A 20,468-nucleotide genomic window follows, 5' to 3' on the forward strand; every position below is an offset into this window, starting at 1 on the left:
ATTTGACTGCGGCCATGCTGGAGCACCGCCTTTAGTCGAGCAACTCGACCCCGAGACTTATTCTTTGTAAGCCCAGTACTTATTCTATTGGTTTCTTTTGCCGAACCGCTAAGTGACGGGGACATAAACACACAGACACACAAACACACACATATATACATATATACGACGGGCTTCTTTCAGTTTCCGTCTACCAAATTAACTCACAAGGCTTTGGTCGACCCGAGGCTATAGTAGAAGACACTTGCCCAAGATGCCACGCAGTGGGACTGAACCCGGAACCATGTGGTTGGTAAGCAAGCTACTTACCACACAGCCACTCCTGCGCCTTATTAGCATTTCAATTCTATATTTTTGGTATGAGATCAGGCATGTGTGACACTAAGAAGCTAGCTTCGTAGCCACGTGGTTTCAGGTTCTATCTCACTGTGCAGCACCTTACACAACTACCTTCGAGCCATAACTTAGGGTTAAACAAAGCCTTGCAGTTTTTGCTGTCAAAAAATACAGAAGTCCGTTGTACTAGAAAATACAAACACATTCTCACTTACACACTCATTCACACATACAGACTCATACACAGAAACACACACATACTCACACATATACAACTCAGCGTGAATCAGATGGACTGAAGTAAGTCTAAATACAAGAAAGTGAATCTGCGAGAGAAACTGCATTGTTTAACATATACTTTATTTAAGAATGTAGGTATGATATTATCTGTGGGAAATTAGCTGCTATTTCCAGCCATTCAAGTGACCATCTAGCAGCTCCTTTGCTGGACACTGTGAGCCTCTAGCATACACTGAGATTACTTTGCAGGAGGGAAAATATTATGAGGCAACGAGCGACACATAAGGCTGGCCAGAAGACATTCTTTTCCATCAGTAAACAACACACCACACGCACACGGGGTCGCGTAGACACCCTGTGCATCTCAGCCACTTTCTATCTGTTTATCTTCCTCTCTCTCCCTCTCTGTCTCTGGCTGCCTGTCTCTCCCTCTTTCTCTCTCTCTCACACACACATACGCACACACTTCCACTCTCTCTTGTTTCTAAGAGGCGGTGTAACAAATGAGTTATTTCTATATCATTACACCAAAGACACGTTGGTGCAAGAAGCGGTGTGTTATAGAAGTTACTTAAGGAGGTTGTGATAGGAGGTAACCGAATGTGCTGGCAGCGTTTTAGTTACATATATAAACTTACACCAGCTAACGTTTACATCATATTGCGATACGATTAGTTGAAAACGTTTGCTTTAGGGCCTGTTTACTTTCAGATTATTGTTTCAGCTCTTGATCTCTTTACATTGTTTTCTTCGCTCTTCCTCTTGTAATCAATCATCTTTTTTGTTATTTTATTTTACCATCTACTTAAGTCATAAGAGAAGTAACAGGCCTCAAATAATATCGCTTTTAAAGTAGTATAATTCACAAGCCGTGTCGCCCGGCGTTGCTCGGGTTTGTAAGGGAAATAACTATATAAGCATTTTTAGATAGTTATAGCCAAAAAATAGCAAAAAATGGAAAAAAATGATGGTAATTTTTTTTAAATCGTTGACTCATCGTAGACATTTTTAGAGAGTTACTTCCCTTATATAATGGCGAAAAAAATGCATTAAAATGGAAAAAAATGATGGTAATTTTTTTTTTTAATCGTAGAATCATCGTAGACGCGCGCTAATACCCAGAAGGGCTCGATATGAATCACGACTATAAGATACCCGGTTTTGATTAAACTGCACCGCAAAATGTGGGAGTAGTTAGGAATCTAAATCGTAGGAGACAGACAGCACACAACTTGACTTTTATATATAAAGGTTTCATGAGAGTGATTAAATTATACATTTTGATGTATACATTGATGTATTAGATATGTGGGCCAAATTTGAAAATTAATTCTTGATAAGGTTTGTATTAGTTATTTTATGGTGTCTAAGTTTAGTGTCTCAATAACATTTTAAACATTACAGCATCCAGGTGCTTTTCATATCACCAGAGATGATAAATATAAGCAATTCAAGCTATGTTATTTATCATAGTGAGGTCAAATCCAGTCAAAAGATTCTGTTGGCTTTATTGTTTAAGGTATTTAATTGGTTTTTAAGTCTATTTTTAGATGGCGAAAAAATGTTTTTTCGTAAGTTACGTACAGTTTACTGTGGAGGCGTAATGGCCCAGTGGTTACGGCAGCTGGCTCTCGGACGGAGGATCGCGTTTCGATTGCCAGACCTAGTGTAATTTAGATAATTCAATATACATTTTTTCTTTAATAAGTATAGTGACCACACTGTTCTTTGTAGCAACTAGGGCGGGGTTACTTTTTAAGATGCTTTTCTCCACAGTCAAGGTACTTTCAGAAGTATATATATATATGATTTTGATTTTGATTTTTGATTTTTCCAGTTTCAGCTAATGAGCTGTGGCCATGCTGGGGCACCGACATTTACATATATATAAAAAAAACATAAACATATGGAAGTAAGTATTACAGATAAAAAAAAAAACACTTAATAGAAACATGCTTATGATAGCCTGAAACTTTCCACAAATGAACAAATATCTGCATATTAAAAAAAATCTTTCCAACTTTTGCAAATGCTATTTCACATATCAGCGAGTGTGATGTATCACTTTTTACTTATCTTGTACTTCATGAAATATTTCCCTATTGTGTAATTCGACCCAGCAGTTTTGATTTCACTTTAGTTCCGTGCGTGATGTCCATAAAATAGAAAAGAATATCAATCTCATTCTACCTTAAAGTGTAAACCATAGCTGCTTCGTAAGAACTCCTCGTATACGATTCATAAAATTGAAATAAATTTGAGCACACACTTATAATGTTTCTACGTTTTATCATAATCGCATTTTTTAATATTAACAATACCTTTTGTTTTAAAAATTGCTGCTTGTCTACAGTTCTAAGCTTTTGGAATTCTTAATCCGGTGCGAGGCATCTAGACTTAAATCAATGCGAAAACTATTGAGCAAAATTTTGTTCATGACTGAACGGATTTTCGGTATTAAAGGCTATGCTACATACAACCTCATGGTAACAGCCTTTATTTTAACCTGTAAGAACAAAGATAATTTGAGGAGTCAAATCTTGATAAAATGCAACATAATAAGTCTTAAATCATTATTCATTTACCCCCATCCCACAGTTTACTTTAATTTTCAGCATTTACTTCTGGTTAACGGTGAAGGTAATTTACATTATTAAGACATCAGTTTTTGTGTTTATAGCCTGTAATTCATTGTTCGAACTTTCAAGAATGTATTTGTGCTTGCTGTAGGTTAAACTAACTTATTGGATACACGCCTGATGTTAATCTCATCGACAAAAGACTCCTCGTATAGCAGTTAAATATATCTGAAAATAAATTTACTGACCCTGCAACATGAATTTCTAGCCCCGTAGCAGTTGGAGAAAATACATAAAGAATTGATATCAGTTCAGTACTTCTATCTATTGTAATGAAATCCATCTCGGAGATGAAACGAAGCGATAAATTTTTATCAGTCTCACTGTATTTGTTTACGACATCGAAAGTGACTTCTGATATCTATTACAATATATGAAATATTTGAATATGACTATTATTGTTTTGTAGCAATGGAATGTAACTGTGATCGAGATGTAAAGATATACCCTAGGCAGTCGACGTTTGCAACACCATCATTAAATGACACAAACAACAAACCAATAAATCGAGGTAAGAATACTATTGATTAGTGATTAAGTTTTGCCTAAATTCTTTTTCTATAAAATATTTGGCATATGTGTGCATTTGTAATGAATATGAATACGTTAAAACATGCATACTGTCAAAAATTCTTTAGAATATATATGATGACGAAAATACTTGCCATTGAAATTCTTCATTGAAATTTAACATGAGTAAGATTGCTGTTTCTTATACCAACCGATGCCTAGTTTATTATGGCCGTGTGCCTCTTTCGCGATTCTTTAACTCAATCAATATCTTTATTTATTTGGTGTTCCAGAATATTTACTCTCTTATACATTGAATTATATTTTTCCCATCAAGTTATACCGATTAAAGTTTTCTTTGCTTCCATAGAATTCAATAATTGCAAGAAATCATTAGACATGCTGACTTAATCTATATATTCAATCAAACGAACCGAGAAACCTTTCATAAACTTAGTTACATAATTTCTTCATATCATTAAGAATTTCAACTATTAAATACATTTAAAAGTACTTAGGCGCAGGAGTGGCTGTGTGGTAAGTAGCTTGTTTACCAACCACATGGTTTCGGGTTCAGTCCCACTGCGTGGCACCTTGGGCAAGTGTCTTCTGCTATAGCCTCGGGCCGACCAAAGCCTTGTGAGTGGATTTGGTAGACGGAAACTGAAAGAAGCCCGTCGTATATATGTATATATATGTATGTGTGTTTGTGTGTCTGTGTTTGTCCCCCTAGCATTGCTTGACAACCGATGCTGGTGTGTTTACGTCCCCGTTACTTAGCGGTTCGGCAAAAAGAGACCGATAGAATAAGTACTGGGCTTACAAAGAATAAGTCCCGGGGTCGAGTTGCTCGACTAAAGGCGGTGCTCCAGCATGGCCGCAGTCAAATGACTGAAACAAGTAAAAAAGTAAAAGAGTAAAGAGTAATCGAACTTGGCGACTAAGTAGACATACGAAGAGAATCGGTAAACTATTATCATTATTTTTTGCTTCCTCCTCAGAAATAGGGTGTTCTCCTGGTCATTGTTGCCTAAAGATTGGGAATCTACTTGCTTGAAAAATCTTTCAAACTAAGATACAATACTTTTCAAAAAACGTTTCATATATAGGCGCAGGAGTGGCTGTGTGGTAAGTAGCTTGCTAACCAGCCACATGGTTCCGGGTTCAGTTCCACAGCGTGGCACCTTGGACAAGTGTCTTCTGCTATAGCCCCGGGCTGACCAATGCCTTGTGAGTGGATTTGGTAGACGGAAACTGAAAGAAGCCCGTCGTATATATGTATATATATATATGTGTGTGCGTGTATGTTTGTGTGTCTGTGTTTGCCCCCCTAGCATTGCTTGACAACCGATGCTGGTGTGTTTACGTCCCCGTCACTTAGCGATTCGGCAAAAGAGACCGATAGAATAAGTACTGGGCTTACAAAAGAAGAGTTGCTCGATTAAAGGCGCGGTGCTCCAGCATGGCCGCAGTCAAATTACTGAAACAAGTAAAAGAGTATATATACGTTTCACCTTATCTTCCTGTTTTACTGTTATATTAAACTTGTTTACTACAATTTTTAATTTTAAAAGATGGTGCTAGCAGTAACTAAAGAATGTAAAGTCTTCTATAGGGGGGTAACACTTTGAGTCACCAACTGAAAAGTTCATAAATATTGATGATTATTTGCATCGGTGCAAACTAGAGACTATCCCTACCGTCATGTGCATGCTTCGTTGTTATTCAACCAAACTTAGTCTTCATAACTAGTGAGAGAAGAAGGAAGAATAGAATAAATAAACATCAAAGTTTAGGCAAGAAAACAACTTAGATAAAAAAAAAAAAGGGAGCCACATAAATATATATAAACAGTGTAAGAGTGGGAAGAGAGTCATGAGGAGATAATGAAGAAATTCGTTAAATCCTAATGTAGAAACACAATTATGTTGTTTATGTTAGTATATTTTAAGGCCAATGTTAAACGAAGGTAATTCTCATAATAAAGTGTCATCTTTCTAACAAGAAACTGCTCTTAGTTATTTCGGCGTATATCTTACTTTTGATTTGGTATTTGTTTCTAAATCTAGATATGTTCCCTAACGGATTCAACAAGATAATTAACTATGGCAGCTAAATATGTATTTACATTAGGTTAGGTGATCTAGAAATTAGTCGAGGAACTCACACAGTGTTATACAAGCCTCCTACCTCTTCCGTGGCGCAAAGGGATACTTATAGTTTGCCTCTGATGTGTATTAATGCATGCAAATAAGCTATTCATCCATCCTTTGCTGAAAGGGTATTTCTAATTCCCAAAGCAGTAATAGAAACCATAGGTTTAATCACTAAATAGCATATCAACTAACAAAATACTTGCAATCTCATTCCTATGTGACCTTTTAATCCAATTACTAGAAGAGAAATGCTTAATAGGGAACTCAAAAGAGATGAGCTGTAACAACAATGGCACCTATTTACAATTAACCAGACAAAGATGAAAAGAATTAAGTGTCTTGACACTGATGACAGAATATTAAGTGTGACTGCATACAAGAGTATTAAATATACCGATAATATATATATATATATATGTACTCTTTTTACTCTTTTACTTGTTTCAGTCATTTAACTGTGGGCATGATGGAGCACCGCCTTTAGTCGAGCAAATCGACCGCAGGACTTATTCTTTGTAAGCCTAGTACTTATTCTATCGGTCTCTTCTGCCGAACCGCTAAGTTATGGGGGTGTAAACACCAGCATCGGTTGTCAAGCAATGTTGAGGTGACAAACACAGACGCACAAACATATACACACACATACATACAAACATACATATATATATGTATGTGTATATATATATATATGTATATATATGTATGTATGTATAAATAATTATCATTAGGGTTCAGCTAACTGCTTCACCACATACCGAAATTAGAAATAGGAGTTTAAAATTCCTTTCCTACAACTATAATAATCTCTCTGACGGTAAACATACTTTTTTACAAAAGCAAAAAGAAAAACAATGAATCAACACGATCAGGATTAATTATATACGCGTTTCGAGATTAAAGTAATTCAAATTTTACTTTCTTCTCTCTTCAGTATAATATTTCCAATTTTTATAAAATTTGAAAGTGTTATGGCTGAATATGCACACAATCGAGCGACATCATGAAACCGATATCTAACCAACACTTCCAGAATTTACAGACCCGAATGTGAACACACTATTCAAACTCTATACCCACGTGTATTTTTCGCTGATACAGGGATGCAATTAGCCCAAAAGAAATGTTCATATTTAGCAACTGAACGGAGAAATATTGTCTTTGCATCAATGGTTTCTCTATCTACTCCAATGATTCATTCGACTAAGATTCTTCAAGGCGGTGCTCCAGCATGAACGCAGTATAATGGCTGAAACAAGTAAAAGATCTATTTCAAAATCAACGAGAAGGGGAATATTTATGGACAGCTGCTTTGAAATCTGCAGCTCTTCTTACCTGATTGTAAATACACATTTATACCGATAACTATTGGTGCACTCAGTTATGTTAAATATTAAAATTATAATCGAGATAAACTAGGATTTGTATCCCCCCCAAAAAAGAAAAAGACCGGCTAACATACACTTTGCAAATACAATCTATAAGTGAAACAAACGGTAATCATATATGAGTAATATTCGTAGTCACTTTAACATGGCTGCCCGTTCGAGCGGACTCTACTGCGATTTTTAACCCCAGTAGGACAGCTCCTCTAACTGGTTAACGATGCACAGCTGCACTCGATAAAACTGCGAGCAGGGGAGCGGAACCCTACGGAACCCTGCCATCTCCTAACGACGGGACCAGTAGACCAGTCCCGGCTTTAGGATATTTCTGCCATTCCTCAGTACTGGACACCTCGTCTGCTAGAGATATTCTTTATTTTGATAATATTTATCGGACATAGAGAGGACAATATAGGACATCACAAACGAAAAGTGTTCATGGGTTCATAAATGAGTTTTAAAAATATGATGATGTGTTTGTATATAATTAAAAATTTTTAAACCTTGGCCGTGAAGTCCACCGGCTACACCATACAACTTTACTATGGTTTAAATTAAGCAGGGTCATTCATCCCCAACTTTCTTTCCACATCCTTTACATGCTCTGCGTAAATTCTCAAGCCTGAGAGAGCTCCGGACACTGAACAAGGGCGTGCAGAACGGTTTCATCGTCCTGCCCGCACCTTGGGCATGCCATGCCGGTGGCACAGACATTCCATGCCTAGGCAGTTTATCGAGAACAGGTAAAGGACTTCTATAGCATTGCCAGGCCAGGGATTTCTGGTAGTCATCCAGGTACCCCGGCCCGAAAGTTCTTTTGAACAGGTTGGCTAACTGGCCCTCATCGAGCCCCAGAGTCTCTCCTAGGACGTCATCCTTCTTGAACTCTACTATCCCGCTATAGAGTATCGAGGTGGTACTCCCGCTGCGATTTTTAACCCCAAGAAGACATCTCCTTTAGCTGGTTAACGATGCACAGCTGCATCCGATAAAATTGCGAGCAGGGGGAGCGAACCCCCTACTTTCCTAAAATTCATCATGTTATTAGTGTCAAAATCCTAGTAATGGAGCTCCTATTTCTTAAAAAGCATCTCTCTCTTTCTAGGAGAGATACATACTTAGATACTACATATGCTCACCAGGAAATATATTTTAACTAAAGAAACTTTAAAATCAATATTATTGATATATTTAGTGATTCTGAATCAAGCGAGAACATAGATAGACAGACGGACGGACGGACGGACGGATGGATGAAGAGAGAGAGGAGAGAGAGAGAGCGAGAGAAAGAGGGAGGGAGAGAGAGAGAGAGAGAGAGAGAGAGAGAGAGAGAGAAATACATAACAAAATATGAGCAATCTCATAATTCATGATTCTGATTTGGTCTGAAGCAAGCTTGTCGCTTGGCTAAAAATTCTCTCCTCTCCTCTGGGAAAATACCATAATAAATGCCAATGAGAGCAGAAAAGAACAAAATATACAATATACATACTCACATATACATACACACATGACATAACCTCATACATTGTCTTTCTTTCATTGGAAATATATTACTACATTGGGGATTTGATTCACTGAAAATACTTTCAATACACGACGAGAAGAAAGGTAAACATCACTGTCAGTGTGGCAATACACTTAATAACCTCCTTCGCAACATGAACTTGAGTATTATTCAGATTTATCCGAGTGGCATTTACTGTACTTTTAAAACTACATTGATAATTTAGTTCTATATTTAAGAGATGAGGAATTATGTACATTATTTACGTTATTTACAATTGACGGATATTTGTCCTCATCTTGTGGGTTGTTAACATAACGTTTCGGCTGATATACTTTCCAGCCTTCATCAGGTGTCTTGGGGGAAATTTCGAACCTGGGTTCTCATTCCTAAGGTATTTTGCGATGTTGTTGTTGTTGTTGTTGTTGTTGTTTCTTCTTCTTCTTCTTCTTCTTCTTCTTCTTCTTCTTCTTCTTCTTCTTCTTTCTTCTTCTTCTTCTTCTTCTTTCTTCTTCTTCTTATTATTATTATTATTTATTATTATTATTATTATTATTATTATTATTATTATTGTTATTATTATTATTATTTTTGTTGTTCTTCAGTAGTTTTATTTTTATAGCGTGCTTTCACTTCACTATTATTATTATTATTATTATTATTATTATTGAGGTCACTGCCTGGAATCAAACTCGGAATCTTGGGGTTACTAGCTCGCGCTCTTAACCACTACGGCATATGCCCGTACATTGATAATGTTTAAAGTAGTGAGTTAAGACTACAAACACTACTTCAGTGTTTTTGCTATGACCTTGCATGACACAATCAGCGGGCTCTGCCTAGGGTTATGGATCCTTAGCTACGAGTAAATAGGCTCACTCCATTGTGAAATGATTAAACTTTATGGTAAAGAGTAAACTTTATACTAAATCCTGTTTGGTGGCAGTTTTGTGTTCGACTCAATACTCTTTCATAATCTCCTAATGTATGTTTGACACCATATACTGCCCTGCACGAAGCTGTGAGTAGGAAATTTCTTGTGTCTGAGCGACCCACAATTCCTAGACACCCATTTCGAGCATGAACCATGGAAAAGTACTTCAATATCGAGACAAGAGCTGGGTATCTTCCAGTGTTGGGCAAGTGCTTAAATCCTGATAGTCCAGTGATACAAAACTTCATTGTTTTTTGAGCCAGATGCGGGTCAAAGAACGAAGAATACTACTGCTATTAAAGCAAGTAAGGGGGGGGGGAATCTTAAGAAGAGAGTATTACACTACTAACTATTACACAACTTTCAGTTGTAATCGGGAAACATTTTTGCCGTCCCATATTTGAACTTTGTACGCTATCATTAGGATGATGTTAAATCGGAGGAAGAACTGTGCGTAGCAATTAGGGCAGCACTTGGAAAGTGGGAGCAACAAGGGTGACAAGAGTGGAAAGAAAGTGAGTCGGGACTACCTGAGTGGAAGAGGTTCAAGACCAGCCACATCGGATGATCAAAGGCCATTAAATATTGTATCGGAATCGGATTATATAATTGTAGTAGGTACACTATAATAGTTGACCCGCTATCCAAGTTTTTGTTTGAGTTTATATACAATTATAAAATGCTGTGACGTATATTTGCCATTTGAATATGGCTAACCCCTAAGGGTGGATGCTACTGTAGTTTGTAGCCCCAGGAAGACACATCCACCCATAGGGGTTAGCCATATTCAAATGGCAAATATACGTCACGATGTGTTGCCGCTACTGTTTATAACTCGCTCTGAGATTTATCATTGTTTGATTTCACTATAAAATGTTGGTTTGATTTGAAACGAATATCTAAAGCAAATTAAGATCTGTAAAATAGCAGTGAGATTTCCTCACTAACTTTGAGGCAAAAATGAAAATTATCTATTGAGAATTTTCTACAGTGAATTGTTAATACTACTTTTGCGAAATATCAACGAATGTCACTTAAACATTGTTATGTAGTGTCATTTATGGAAACGAAATTAGAAACAGTAGCAAGACGTCAAACATCTAAAATATCTTTAAAATATTACTTTGAAAATATGAGAAACCGGATACAGTGCCACGGGCAATCCACAAACGCCTTTTAGAGTCTCTCTACCTCTTTCGATAGAATACAAAGACAGATAAAATAATAAACGGGGTATCGAGTATAAACATAGTATAATTTAATGAGGGTATAATTAACGTAAATTAGATATGTTTGTCGATTTCAGTAAGTGTAAGCTGCTACAAGGTGATGATTGTATGGAGTCATAATAAATTCTCGGAAGACACAATTAAATCCTGATAGGTGAAAATTATACTTGAAGAAAGAAACAGACACCCACATGCTCCACATGAACACATAAAAACACACACGCACACAAGTATACTTAGATACAATCATACCTACCTACCTACACACATACACACGCACACACACACACACACGCGCACATACACACATGTAGATGGTACAGGCATGTGTCTGTCTCTTCAGCTTTTAATTTCATTTACAAGGATACATCAAAATACATGCATATGTGCGTGCAAGCGCGCATGTATGTATAATTGGAAACAGATGATCTTGTTTACTGTGAATATATGCATAATGAAACAGAAGGGAATTTCAAATATATATATATATATTTTTTTCATTACTACCAAAAAATAATCTAGGATACAACAGAGAGTAAGTATTGAATACGTCAATATCTTACATCCATGACTATATTTGAATTTGGGTATAACTGAAAAGAAAAGAAAATACTGGGAATTTTACTTCTCCATAAATGATTTAAGACAATACATAATTATTGATCTTTTATGCTCATTTCATTTTTTGACACGTTATCTTCATCTACTTAAGTGAATTAGATGTTAGTAAATGAAGACTAGAATACACGACAAATAATTCTGTTTATGCTTCTTCAAAGTCTTTCTCATATGGGTTACCAACTCCTTACTAACAAATATTCAGATTGTTAAATATATACGCGCATATAGACACACGGTTACATATACACGCAAGAACAACCACCCTCACACACAGACACATAAATATGTAGGAGATATGGCAGTAAAACAATTTCTGGATCATACTTGTTAGTTAGTTAATTTTTTGGCTCAAAAAGCAAAAAGCAACGCCATGTAGGGGGACATGGAGTTATGTACAGGGTGGTGTTCATGTAAAGAGTTCAGGCCACTTGTGGTCAAGGGAGACTTTGAACCGAGCAGTCGTCGGCATCTTCACCATCTCGTCCGGCAGCTTATTCCACGGATCCGCAACCCGGACGGAGAAAGCCCCTCTCCTTCGATTGAGATGAAATCGTCGCAGATAGAGCTTTTCGGAATGTTGTTTGAGATGAAGTTTGGAGTTAAATGGTAATTGTAAATGTTGACATGTCTGTAAAATCGACAATGCCTGAAATTGTATAATGTTGATCTAGTATGATTTCATGAACAAATCACGTACCTCCTACTGACACAGTCAAGGGCAACTGGATGTGTTTCTTGCGAGAGAAAGCACTAATCACCCAAAAGAGCAGGAGCTGGAAATTTTCAACAGATACAACGGTTTCTTTAGTTTTAATTGGAGTTTGCGGATGCTTCTCTGGTTGTTGCTCGGTTAGAAAAAGATTCTGAAAGTATGATGTGTTTCACATACACTACAAGAATAAAAAATGACTGCAATTAACATTCTGATTTCGAAATGAGCTATGGGCATTACCACAGTATCAATGTATTAATGTATACAAACATACACATGCACGCAAGGGTATACACTCACAAAATATAAGCTTAGCTTTCACATGATACTTAACCAACCTTAATTTTTTTCACTCGTTTTATGCTTCACTTGTTCAGTTTTAAATTGACGTAACTTACCCAACTGTACCAAATTATTGACATAATTTGTCCAAGTTCGTCCTTTACATTGAACCTTCATTATATGCAACCTTTAATTATATCTTTAATGTTAATAATTTTACCCATGAAATTTCTCTCTGTCTGTCCGTCTGTCTTTCTCTTTCTCTCTCTCGTTTTCTCTCTCTCGCCCACTGACTCTTTTATTTGGTATCTAAACTAAGTTGGAAAAGTGAAAATTGTTGTAAGCTATCATTGATTTATTGCCTGAAAAATAAAGTCCCCACCTTAAATTGCAAATAGTAGCCAATTGAAGGTAAGTTATCTGATAGCAATGATTTGACACGCACTGTATCTAGTGACATGTAATTACTTAATAGAGATCGCTAGAAAAGATTCACTTGAGAAATACCTTAAATAGGTAGGAGTCAATCTTATCAACAGATTGACATATGGATAAACTGAGTTAATCGCCATGACGTCTCAATCAACCTCTTGACTAATGTTTGCTTGTGCGTATATATATGAATAGATATATAATCATATATGTTTATTGCGTGTACCTATTTTCCAGAATGTATCAATGTACGTTAGTGTATTTATATTAGGAAATTTAAACGTACACATTCCTTACTTATTTTTGTATTTGGTCAAGAGGAAGGGGCTAGGACTATTATCTTTGCAATCCTTGCATGCCCGTGAGATCGATGTGGTTAATGTTTCTTTAGAAAACTCGCAAGGTGATTCTGAAGGAAAATATATGCAGACATAGAGGTTCGAAGAGGCGTCTGAGAATGATAGACTGGGTGTAGTGGCTAGGTGTAGGACCAGGTGTAGGGCGCTGTTTGAGTGTTTGACAGAGGAGCGAGAGATGAAAAATTCGAATAACATAAGACTATCTAGATCACTGTGACTGGTCAAAACGTATTGAAAAGACAATGTATTATTTGCAGGCCAGTGGTAAGAGTCCTTTGTTGAGAAGTTTCATACCCATCAGTGGAGTGACCTTCCTTTGGTTGCAAACTAGAAAGCCTATGCTTTCATGAACAGATGTTAGAGTATAATTCTATTGTGAATCTCACTTGAGATTTATGGCGGGTGTGTAGCTGTTGAACGAAAACATGTCTTTGTGATGCAGTGTACACTAACTAGAGGATTCCGTTCGTCAAGAAAGAGCTTCAGTGAGGATGAAAACTAGGATTAGAAGCGACAGGCATGTTTCTATTCGCTTACATGTTTTCCCTTTGTTGTCGGATAATCTGGAGGACTTCTTTCATAAATTCTGCACAGATATGGCGTGGATTACCTCCGTTGCATGTAGATGTCGCTTGTATGTAGGAGATTAGGAATGAATGAAGAAGGATAACCTTTTCGTAGAAGTTGGCGTTCTTAAAAATAATGGTAAGTTGATCGTTACTGAAGAAGGAAAGGATAGTACAAGAAAAGTCCAGTAGTGAGAGCTCCATGATCATTCACCACAAAGGTGCGATTTGACTGGACACCAACAATCCAAGAGAAAAGAAACGGGTGAATCTAATGAAAATTTTTTTCAGAAGATTCGATGAAATGTTACTGACGTAAATTTCTCTAGGTCATAAATCAACGAAATTTGGGCGAAATTTAATGTTAATGGCTGTTTTCATCACTTTTGTCTTGCTGAAAGTGACTGTATGGACAATAGTTGACAGTAGCAGTCTGTTTGTCCTTCGGTAATGGGACTTCCAGTAGCGCCCTTTCAAAGATAGGATAATATATGGAGATAGATAGATAGAGTGAGAGAGAGAGAGAGAGAGAGAGAGAGAGAGAGAGAGAGAGAGAAAATTTGACAGCTTGACACTGATTATAACTAATGGAAGAGGCATTGCCATAGCCAGTGGTCTTGTTGATGTGATAAAACCGGAAATGCTTCCGCACTTGCCGTGTAGGCGTACGAATAGTATCTTTGGAGAGCAGAAGGAATGTGGCATTCTAGAGAGGGTTTTATCATAGTGAAACACAAAAACAGAACGTTATTCTTGTAAGAATTACTATGGCTGAGAAATGGAAGAAAGAAAAATACCACAGTCATTTTGTGGTATCATTTTATTAAAATTGGTAAAAATTCACATTTGGTTGCAGCTTGGGAGATGGAAGGGCTGTGGGTTGTGCGGTGCACTGAGTAATCCTGTCTACAAATAGTTGTAGTGCTGTGTAAAATACATCAAGTTTGTAGAGGTGAGTGCTTTTTCCAAAGCATGTAGGCGTTGCTGTTTGAATAAACTGCTGTCGAGCAGCTATATGTGAACCACTTGTGAGCTTAGGGTGGTGAGTTTTGCGTGTAAAGCTATTTCTGATGGGTCATATGGGTTATGGGCAAAGTACATGTGCTGTCAAGGATAGTAAGCGTACAACTAGCGGATTCGATGAAATGGATGGATGGAAGCACTCCGTCGGTTACGACGATGAGGGTTCCGGTTGATCCGAATCAACGGAACAGCCTGCTCGTGAAATTAACGTGTAAGTGGCTGAACACTCCACGTAGTTCTCGGGGATATTCAGCGTGACACAGAGAGTGACAAGGCCGGCCCTTTGAAATACAGGTACAACAGAAACAGGAAGTAAGAGTGAGAGAAAGTTGTGGTGAAAGAGTACAGCAGGGATCCATCCCCTGCTGGAGCATCGTGGAGCTTTTAGGTGTTTTCGCTCAATAAACACTCACAACGCCCGGTCTGGGAATCGAAACCGCGATCCTATGACCGCGAATCCGCTGCCCTAACCACTGGGCCATTGCGCCTCCACATTCGATGAAATACACGCGCTCGTATATATGCAGGTGTGTGTCTGTGTGTGTTTGCGGGTGTGTTATAACTTGGGATATTGATTAGATGCATTACATTTATATAATGACGTTAAACTTTTCTAGCTATATTTTTATTGAAGCAATTTTACTAAATGCAATAGACATGTTAGGAAAGATAATAAACAAACTGATTATTTCGTTCATTTTTTGAAATTAAAACTCTTATTACTGATTGTCTTATACAGCTGAAACTGAGTGGGTTACAAATATCTGGCATTACTGCATATGTAAGTAGCAGATTGGCATTATTACTGTAAAACACTTCCAGCTACTTAGCATGAGAAAACGTGAATGTACTCTTCCTGCACACACACAATCAAGGTAGGGTAGCACTGAAACAACCAGGAACTCTATAGGTTTTATACTCGGCTCTCTTTACTCCATATCGAAAGGGAAGATAATGTGAAATTGGATTAATTTGAATGAAACACATTGCCCTTCAGAATGTTTTTTTTAATGTATTTCCAGTTTTATGGGATATTTGACAATCTTGCTACAGGTGTCGGGTGCCAATTCTTCTTATTGTAAATATAGTCGACCTTCTGAATGTCTGGCTTTCCGATAAAGTTGCACTCATTTTATGCTTCCATTTCAAATATTTCGAAAGATTCATTCCGTCTTTCAGACTGAAAACATATCTTTCTATTATATAATATAGGAGAATTGATATACATTTATACACACCACACACACATACAAACATATACATAGGCGGCGAGCTGGCAGAATCGTTAGCACGCCGGGCAAAATGCTCAGCAGTATTTCGTCTGTCGCTACGTTCTGAGTTCAAATCCCGCCGAGGTCGACTTAGCCTTTCATCCTTTCGGGTTCGATAAAATAAGGACCAGTTACGCACTGGGGTCGATATAATCGACTTAATCTGTTTGTCTGCCCTTGTTTGTCCCTTCTGTGTTTAGCCCCTTGTGGGTAGTAAAGAAATAGGTATATGTTTGTGTATAAATATGTACACACACACATGTACTGTTCCGTTATTGGTAGGAACAACAGAAAAGTACCCCAGTCACTGAGAGATAAATCTCATTTAATGCACACAAGGCATTAATAATAACTCGCATTTGTATCCTGAATATTAAATTACAACTTCAATCTTTGTGCTCCCATCATCGCCATTAACTGTTCAACAATACATCAACCTGTTCCTCAAAAAAGGAGACATGAAAATATCGTCAAATTCTGCCCGAACTGTCTGTGTTATGAACGTCAACAGCTATCTGTTGACAATCAGTGTTGGTGTGTTTGTTGTTGTTTGTTCCTTCTCGAGCCATACCTGACTCATAAGGGCCGGTTTCCCTGTTTCACTGGCGTATAGGACGGGACGCAGGTCCGTCGCAGGTTAGCTGCTAGATGCAGGAGGATAGAGTTAGAGAAAGTTGTGGCGAAAGAGTCAGCAGAAGTTCGCCATTACCTTCTGCCGGAGCCGCGTGGAGCTTAGGTGTTTCGCTCATAAACACACACATCACCCGGCCTGAGATTCGAACCCGCGATTCCTCAACCGCGTGTCCATTGCTCTAACCACTAGGCCATGTCCCTCCACGCTGGTGTGTTTACGTCCCCGTAATTCAGCCATTTATCAAAAGACACCAGTAGGATGAATACAATTAAACGATAAAAGATAAAGCATTTTGTTTGCATATTTAAAACTTTACCCTGGGTAAAACGTCTTATACCCAAGGTAAAGTAATAAACCTTTTATTGCTTGGCGACGAAATGCTAAAATTGAATTTCATGGATAGTTTATTGGACTTGCTGTCACGTAATCAAATCCTAATAGTATCTGTTAAACTAGATGAAGCTTGGTACCCAAGAACTGAAAGTTGTCCTACTGCATCGTGACTAATATATTTCATACTAAATTGTTATTTTATATGCATCATAGAGCTATCTTTTGCTATACTGTATTAAATGTTCTAAAGGTTATAATCTATTACAACTGCTATACTAAGCATATATTACACACCAATATTTCTATTTGGTACATTGGAAGCGGTGGAAATTAGTTTCTTTGTGTGTGCATGTACATATATATATTATAATATTAGGGAATATAATTCCAAACTTACAGGGAAAAATTAAATTTAGAAATAGTAAATCAAATTTCACAAAATATTATATATAGATGTGCTTGCTTAACACTTTTTCTTTTTACTGTATTCCCGTATTTTAATTGGGATCTATGTACCGTCATCCTCTGGCGTAGAGTGCTTTTAGTTTGACTAATATATTCTTATCGACACCCTGAACAAGTTAATACATATATTAGGTTTTTCAGAAGCACATATGAAGTTGTTTTTCACTGTAAAACGTTGGCCCTGTTTGAAGGAGAATTACGATCTCTCAATTAGGTTGACACATATACCACAGATAGGTCTTCTTCGGCATTTTTTTTACTGTCGGTTTCAATGTTGTGGACGAGTGTACTTGGGCCTGTGTTAGAAGACTTTTCATTGACTTGTGCTCTCTTTTGCTGTTTATGATGGTGTGCGTTTGGATGATTTGATCCATTCTATGATCCCTTTGTAGTAAAGGGATGTTTGGGAGGATGGTGTCGAAGGCCTCTTTGTTTAGGGGGTTGTGTGTGGATATGTTTGGTAGGGCTTTTGGTTGTAAACCCTTCTTTAGTTTGGGGTGTCTGAGTTCGTGGATGTTGAGTTGTAGGGCACGCTGAAAACCTAAATCAATCAGTGATGGTGGGTAGTTCCTGCTGATGAGTGTATCCTTTAGCTCATTTAGTCATGTGTCCCTGATGCTTGTATCACATACTATAGTACAAATCCTTGCCAGGTTGTAAGGGGTATTCATTCAAATGTGTCTTGGGTGGAATGAGTTGAACGGCAGATATTGCTTGGAGTCCGTGGGCTTATAGTTTATGTGTCTGTTTCTATTTTGTTATTGGATTTCTCAATGAGGATGTCGAGGAATGGAAGTTGTTGATGGCTATATTCCATCGTAAATTAGATGTTTATATCAGATCCATTCAGAAGTGTTTGAAAGTCTCTTGATACTTTTGTGTCAAAGAATGAAAAAGTTATCTAGATATCTTTTCCAGTTATATTTTTATGTAGAGGGAGAATGCGTTTCCATATTTTTCTAGTACTTTACGGTAAAGATTGATTTTTAGGTACCCCATGACTAGGTTTGCAAAGGAGGGGGGCATTCGCGTGCCCATCGCAATCCCCAATGCTGTCGATAGAAGTTGTCATTAAATACGAAGAAGTTATTCTCAATTGTAGCCCTTCTATTACGAATTCTTTTTTGATGCAGTGTGGGAGTTCATTGGAGTAATTCTGTAGCCAGAATTGAATTGCCTATATCCTAGGCTGTGGGGGGATGCTGGAATAGAGGTTGACTACACCAAACGATACCAGTAGGGTGTTTTATTTATTGTTTCAGGGAGGTGATTGAGCATATCTAGGTCGTCCATTATGTAGCTTTTGATATGCTTGAGGAATGGCTTTAAGAGGGAGTCTAAAATGTTACTGAGACGGTGAGTTTCGCATGCAGGGCCTGCTATTATAGGTCTCAATGTGAGGTCATTAGGAATAGGTACCTTGACTATTATGTCTGTGGCTCCCCTGCATGCGTTACTTATATTTTCAGTTTTGTGTATCTTAGGAATACCGTAGAATTGACTGGATTTACTATTGAAGTTAGTCATATAGTCAGATTCCTTGTCGGTGAGCCCTAATCTGTATAGGTTTAACATTGTTTTTAGGCTTCTCATTATTTTCTGCTGACTGTGGTGTTGTACCTTTTCGTAATATGTTATGTCTTCTAATATGGATAGTACTAGGGTTATATAATATACCGTGTCCATTAAGACTACTGCACTCCCTTTATCAATCTCTTAGATTGTTATTGTTTTATCACCCTTTAATCTGTTCAGCTCAGCCCATTCTTTTTTGATGAAGTTTGGCTTGTATTTTTGTTTGTGTGTATATGTTGATATGGGTAATTCGTGATGTGTTCACAGAAATGATCAAGAATTTTGTTCTTAACTTTTGATGAGGTGTAGTTACTTTTATTTCGGACTAACGATTCTTCCTTGTTGTGTTTGTCGTATACTTCCTCGGTGATTTGTAATTTTCAACAGAATTCCGCAACGTCTTCTTTCATTTCGTTGTAGTTGGGGCGTTAGGGTGGGTGTAAATTTGAGCCCTTTGGAGAGATTGTTGATTTGGTCTGGTGCTAGTTCTTGGATGGGGATTGATAAGTGTCCCTATATCCCATGTTCGATGTTGGATGATGACTAAAAAGTGTATCCCTATATCTCATGTGTCGATGTGGTGCTTGTAGCTTGCTTACCAACCACATGGTTCCGGGTTCAGTCCCACTGGGTGGCACCTTGAACAAGTGTCTTCGATAACTTCGGGCCGACCAAAGACTTGTGAGTGGATTTGGTAGACAGAAACTGAAAGAAGCCCGTCGTATATATGTATATATATATGTATGTGTGTGTATATGTTTGTGTGTCTGCGTTTGTCCCCCCCAACATCACTTGACAACCGATGCGGGTATGTTTACGTTTCCGTATTCTATCGGCAAAAAAGAGCGATAGAATAAGTACTAGGCTTACAAAGAATTAGTCCTGGGGTCGATTTGCTCGACTGAACATTTTCACATTTTCAAGCTGTCCTTGACAATCGGTCGGAAACGCGGAACTAAGAAAGATTAAACATTTAAACTTTTGCTTAATAAACATATTTTGTTGCACTATTTTCTGAAATTAGTGCTCCCTTATTAATTTTCTTATTTACACTGTCTTCTATTAAAGTGTTTGTACACTCACATGAAACATGTTTACACACACACACAGAGGGACAAACAAGTGCGTGCGCATACACACACACTCACGCAAACACACACATTACGACCGCTATTGAAGCATAATAGAAATAGCATATGAACAAACTAGTAATTACGTGTCATTTTGTCAGTGCGCGCGCATTTACGCGTGTCTTTGCATGG

The 20,468-nt window shown here is 37.6% G+C and overlaps 1 protein-coding gene across 1 annotated transcript in view; it reads left to right on the top strand.

Annotated features, from left to right (window-relative positions):
• LOC115229190 (proto-oncogene tyrosine-protein kinase receptor Ret) overlaps window positions 1-20,468 on the top strand; it is a 280,998-nt gene that overhangs the window by 85,778 nt on the left and 174,752 nt on the right. The window contains exon 14 of the mRNA XM_029799591.2: window positions 3,625-3,726. Coding sequence (XP_029655451.2) covers window positions 3,625-3,726 — 102 coding nt within the window. The remainder of the gene's footprint in view (window positions 1-3,624; window positions 3,727-20,468) is intronic.

The sequence above is a fragment of the Octopus sinensis genome, linkage group LG2 (assembly GCF_006345805.1).
Source record: "Octopus sinensis linkage group LG2, ASM634580v1, whole genome shotgun sequence".
Lineage (NCBI taxonomy): Eukaryota > Metazoa > Mollusca > Cephalopoda > Octopoda > Octopodidae > Octopus > Octopus sinensis.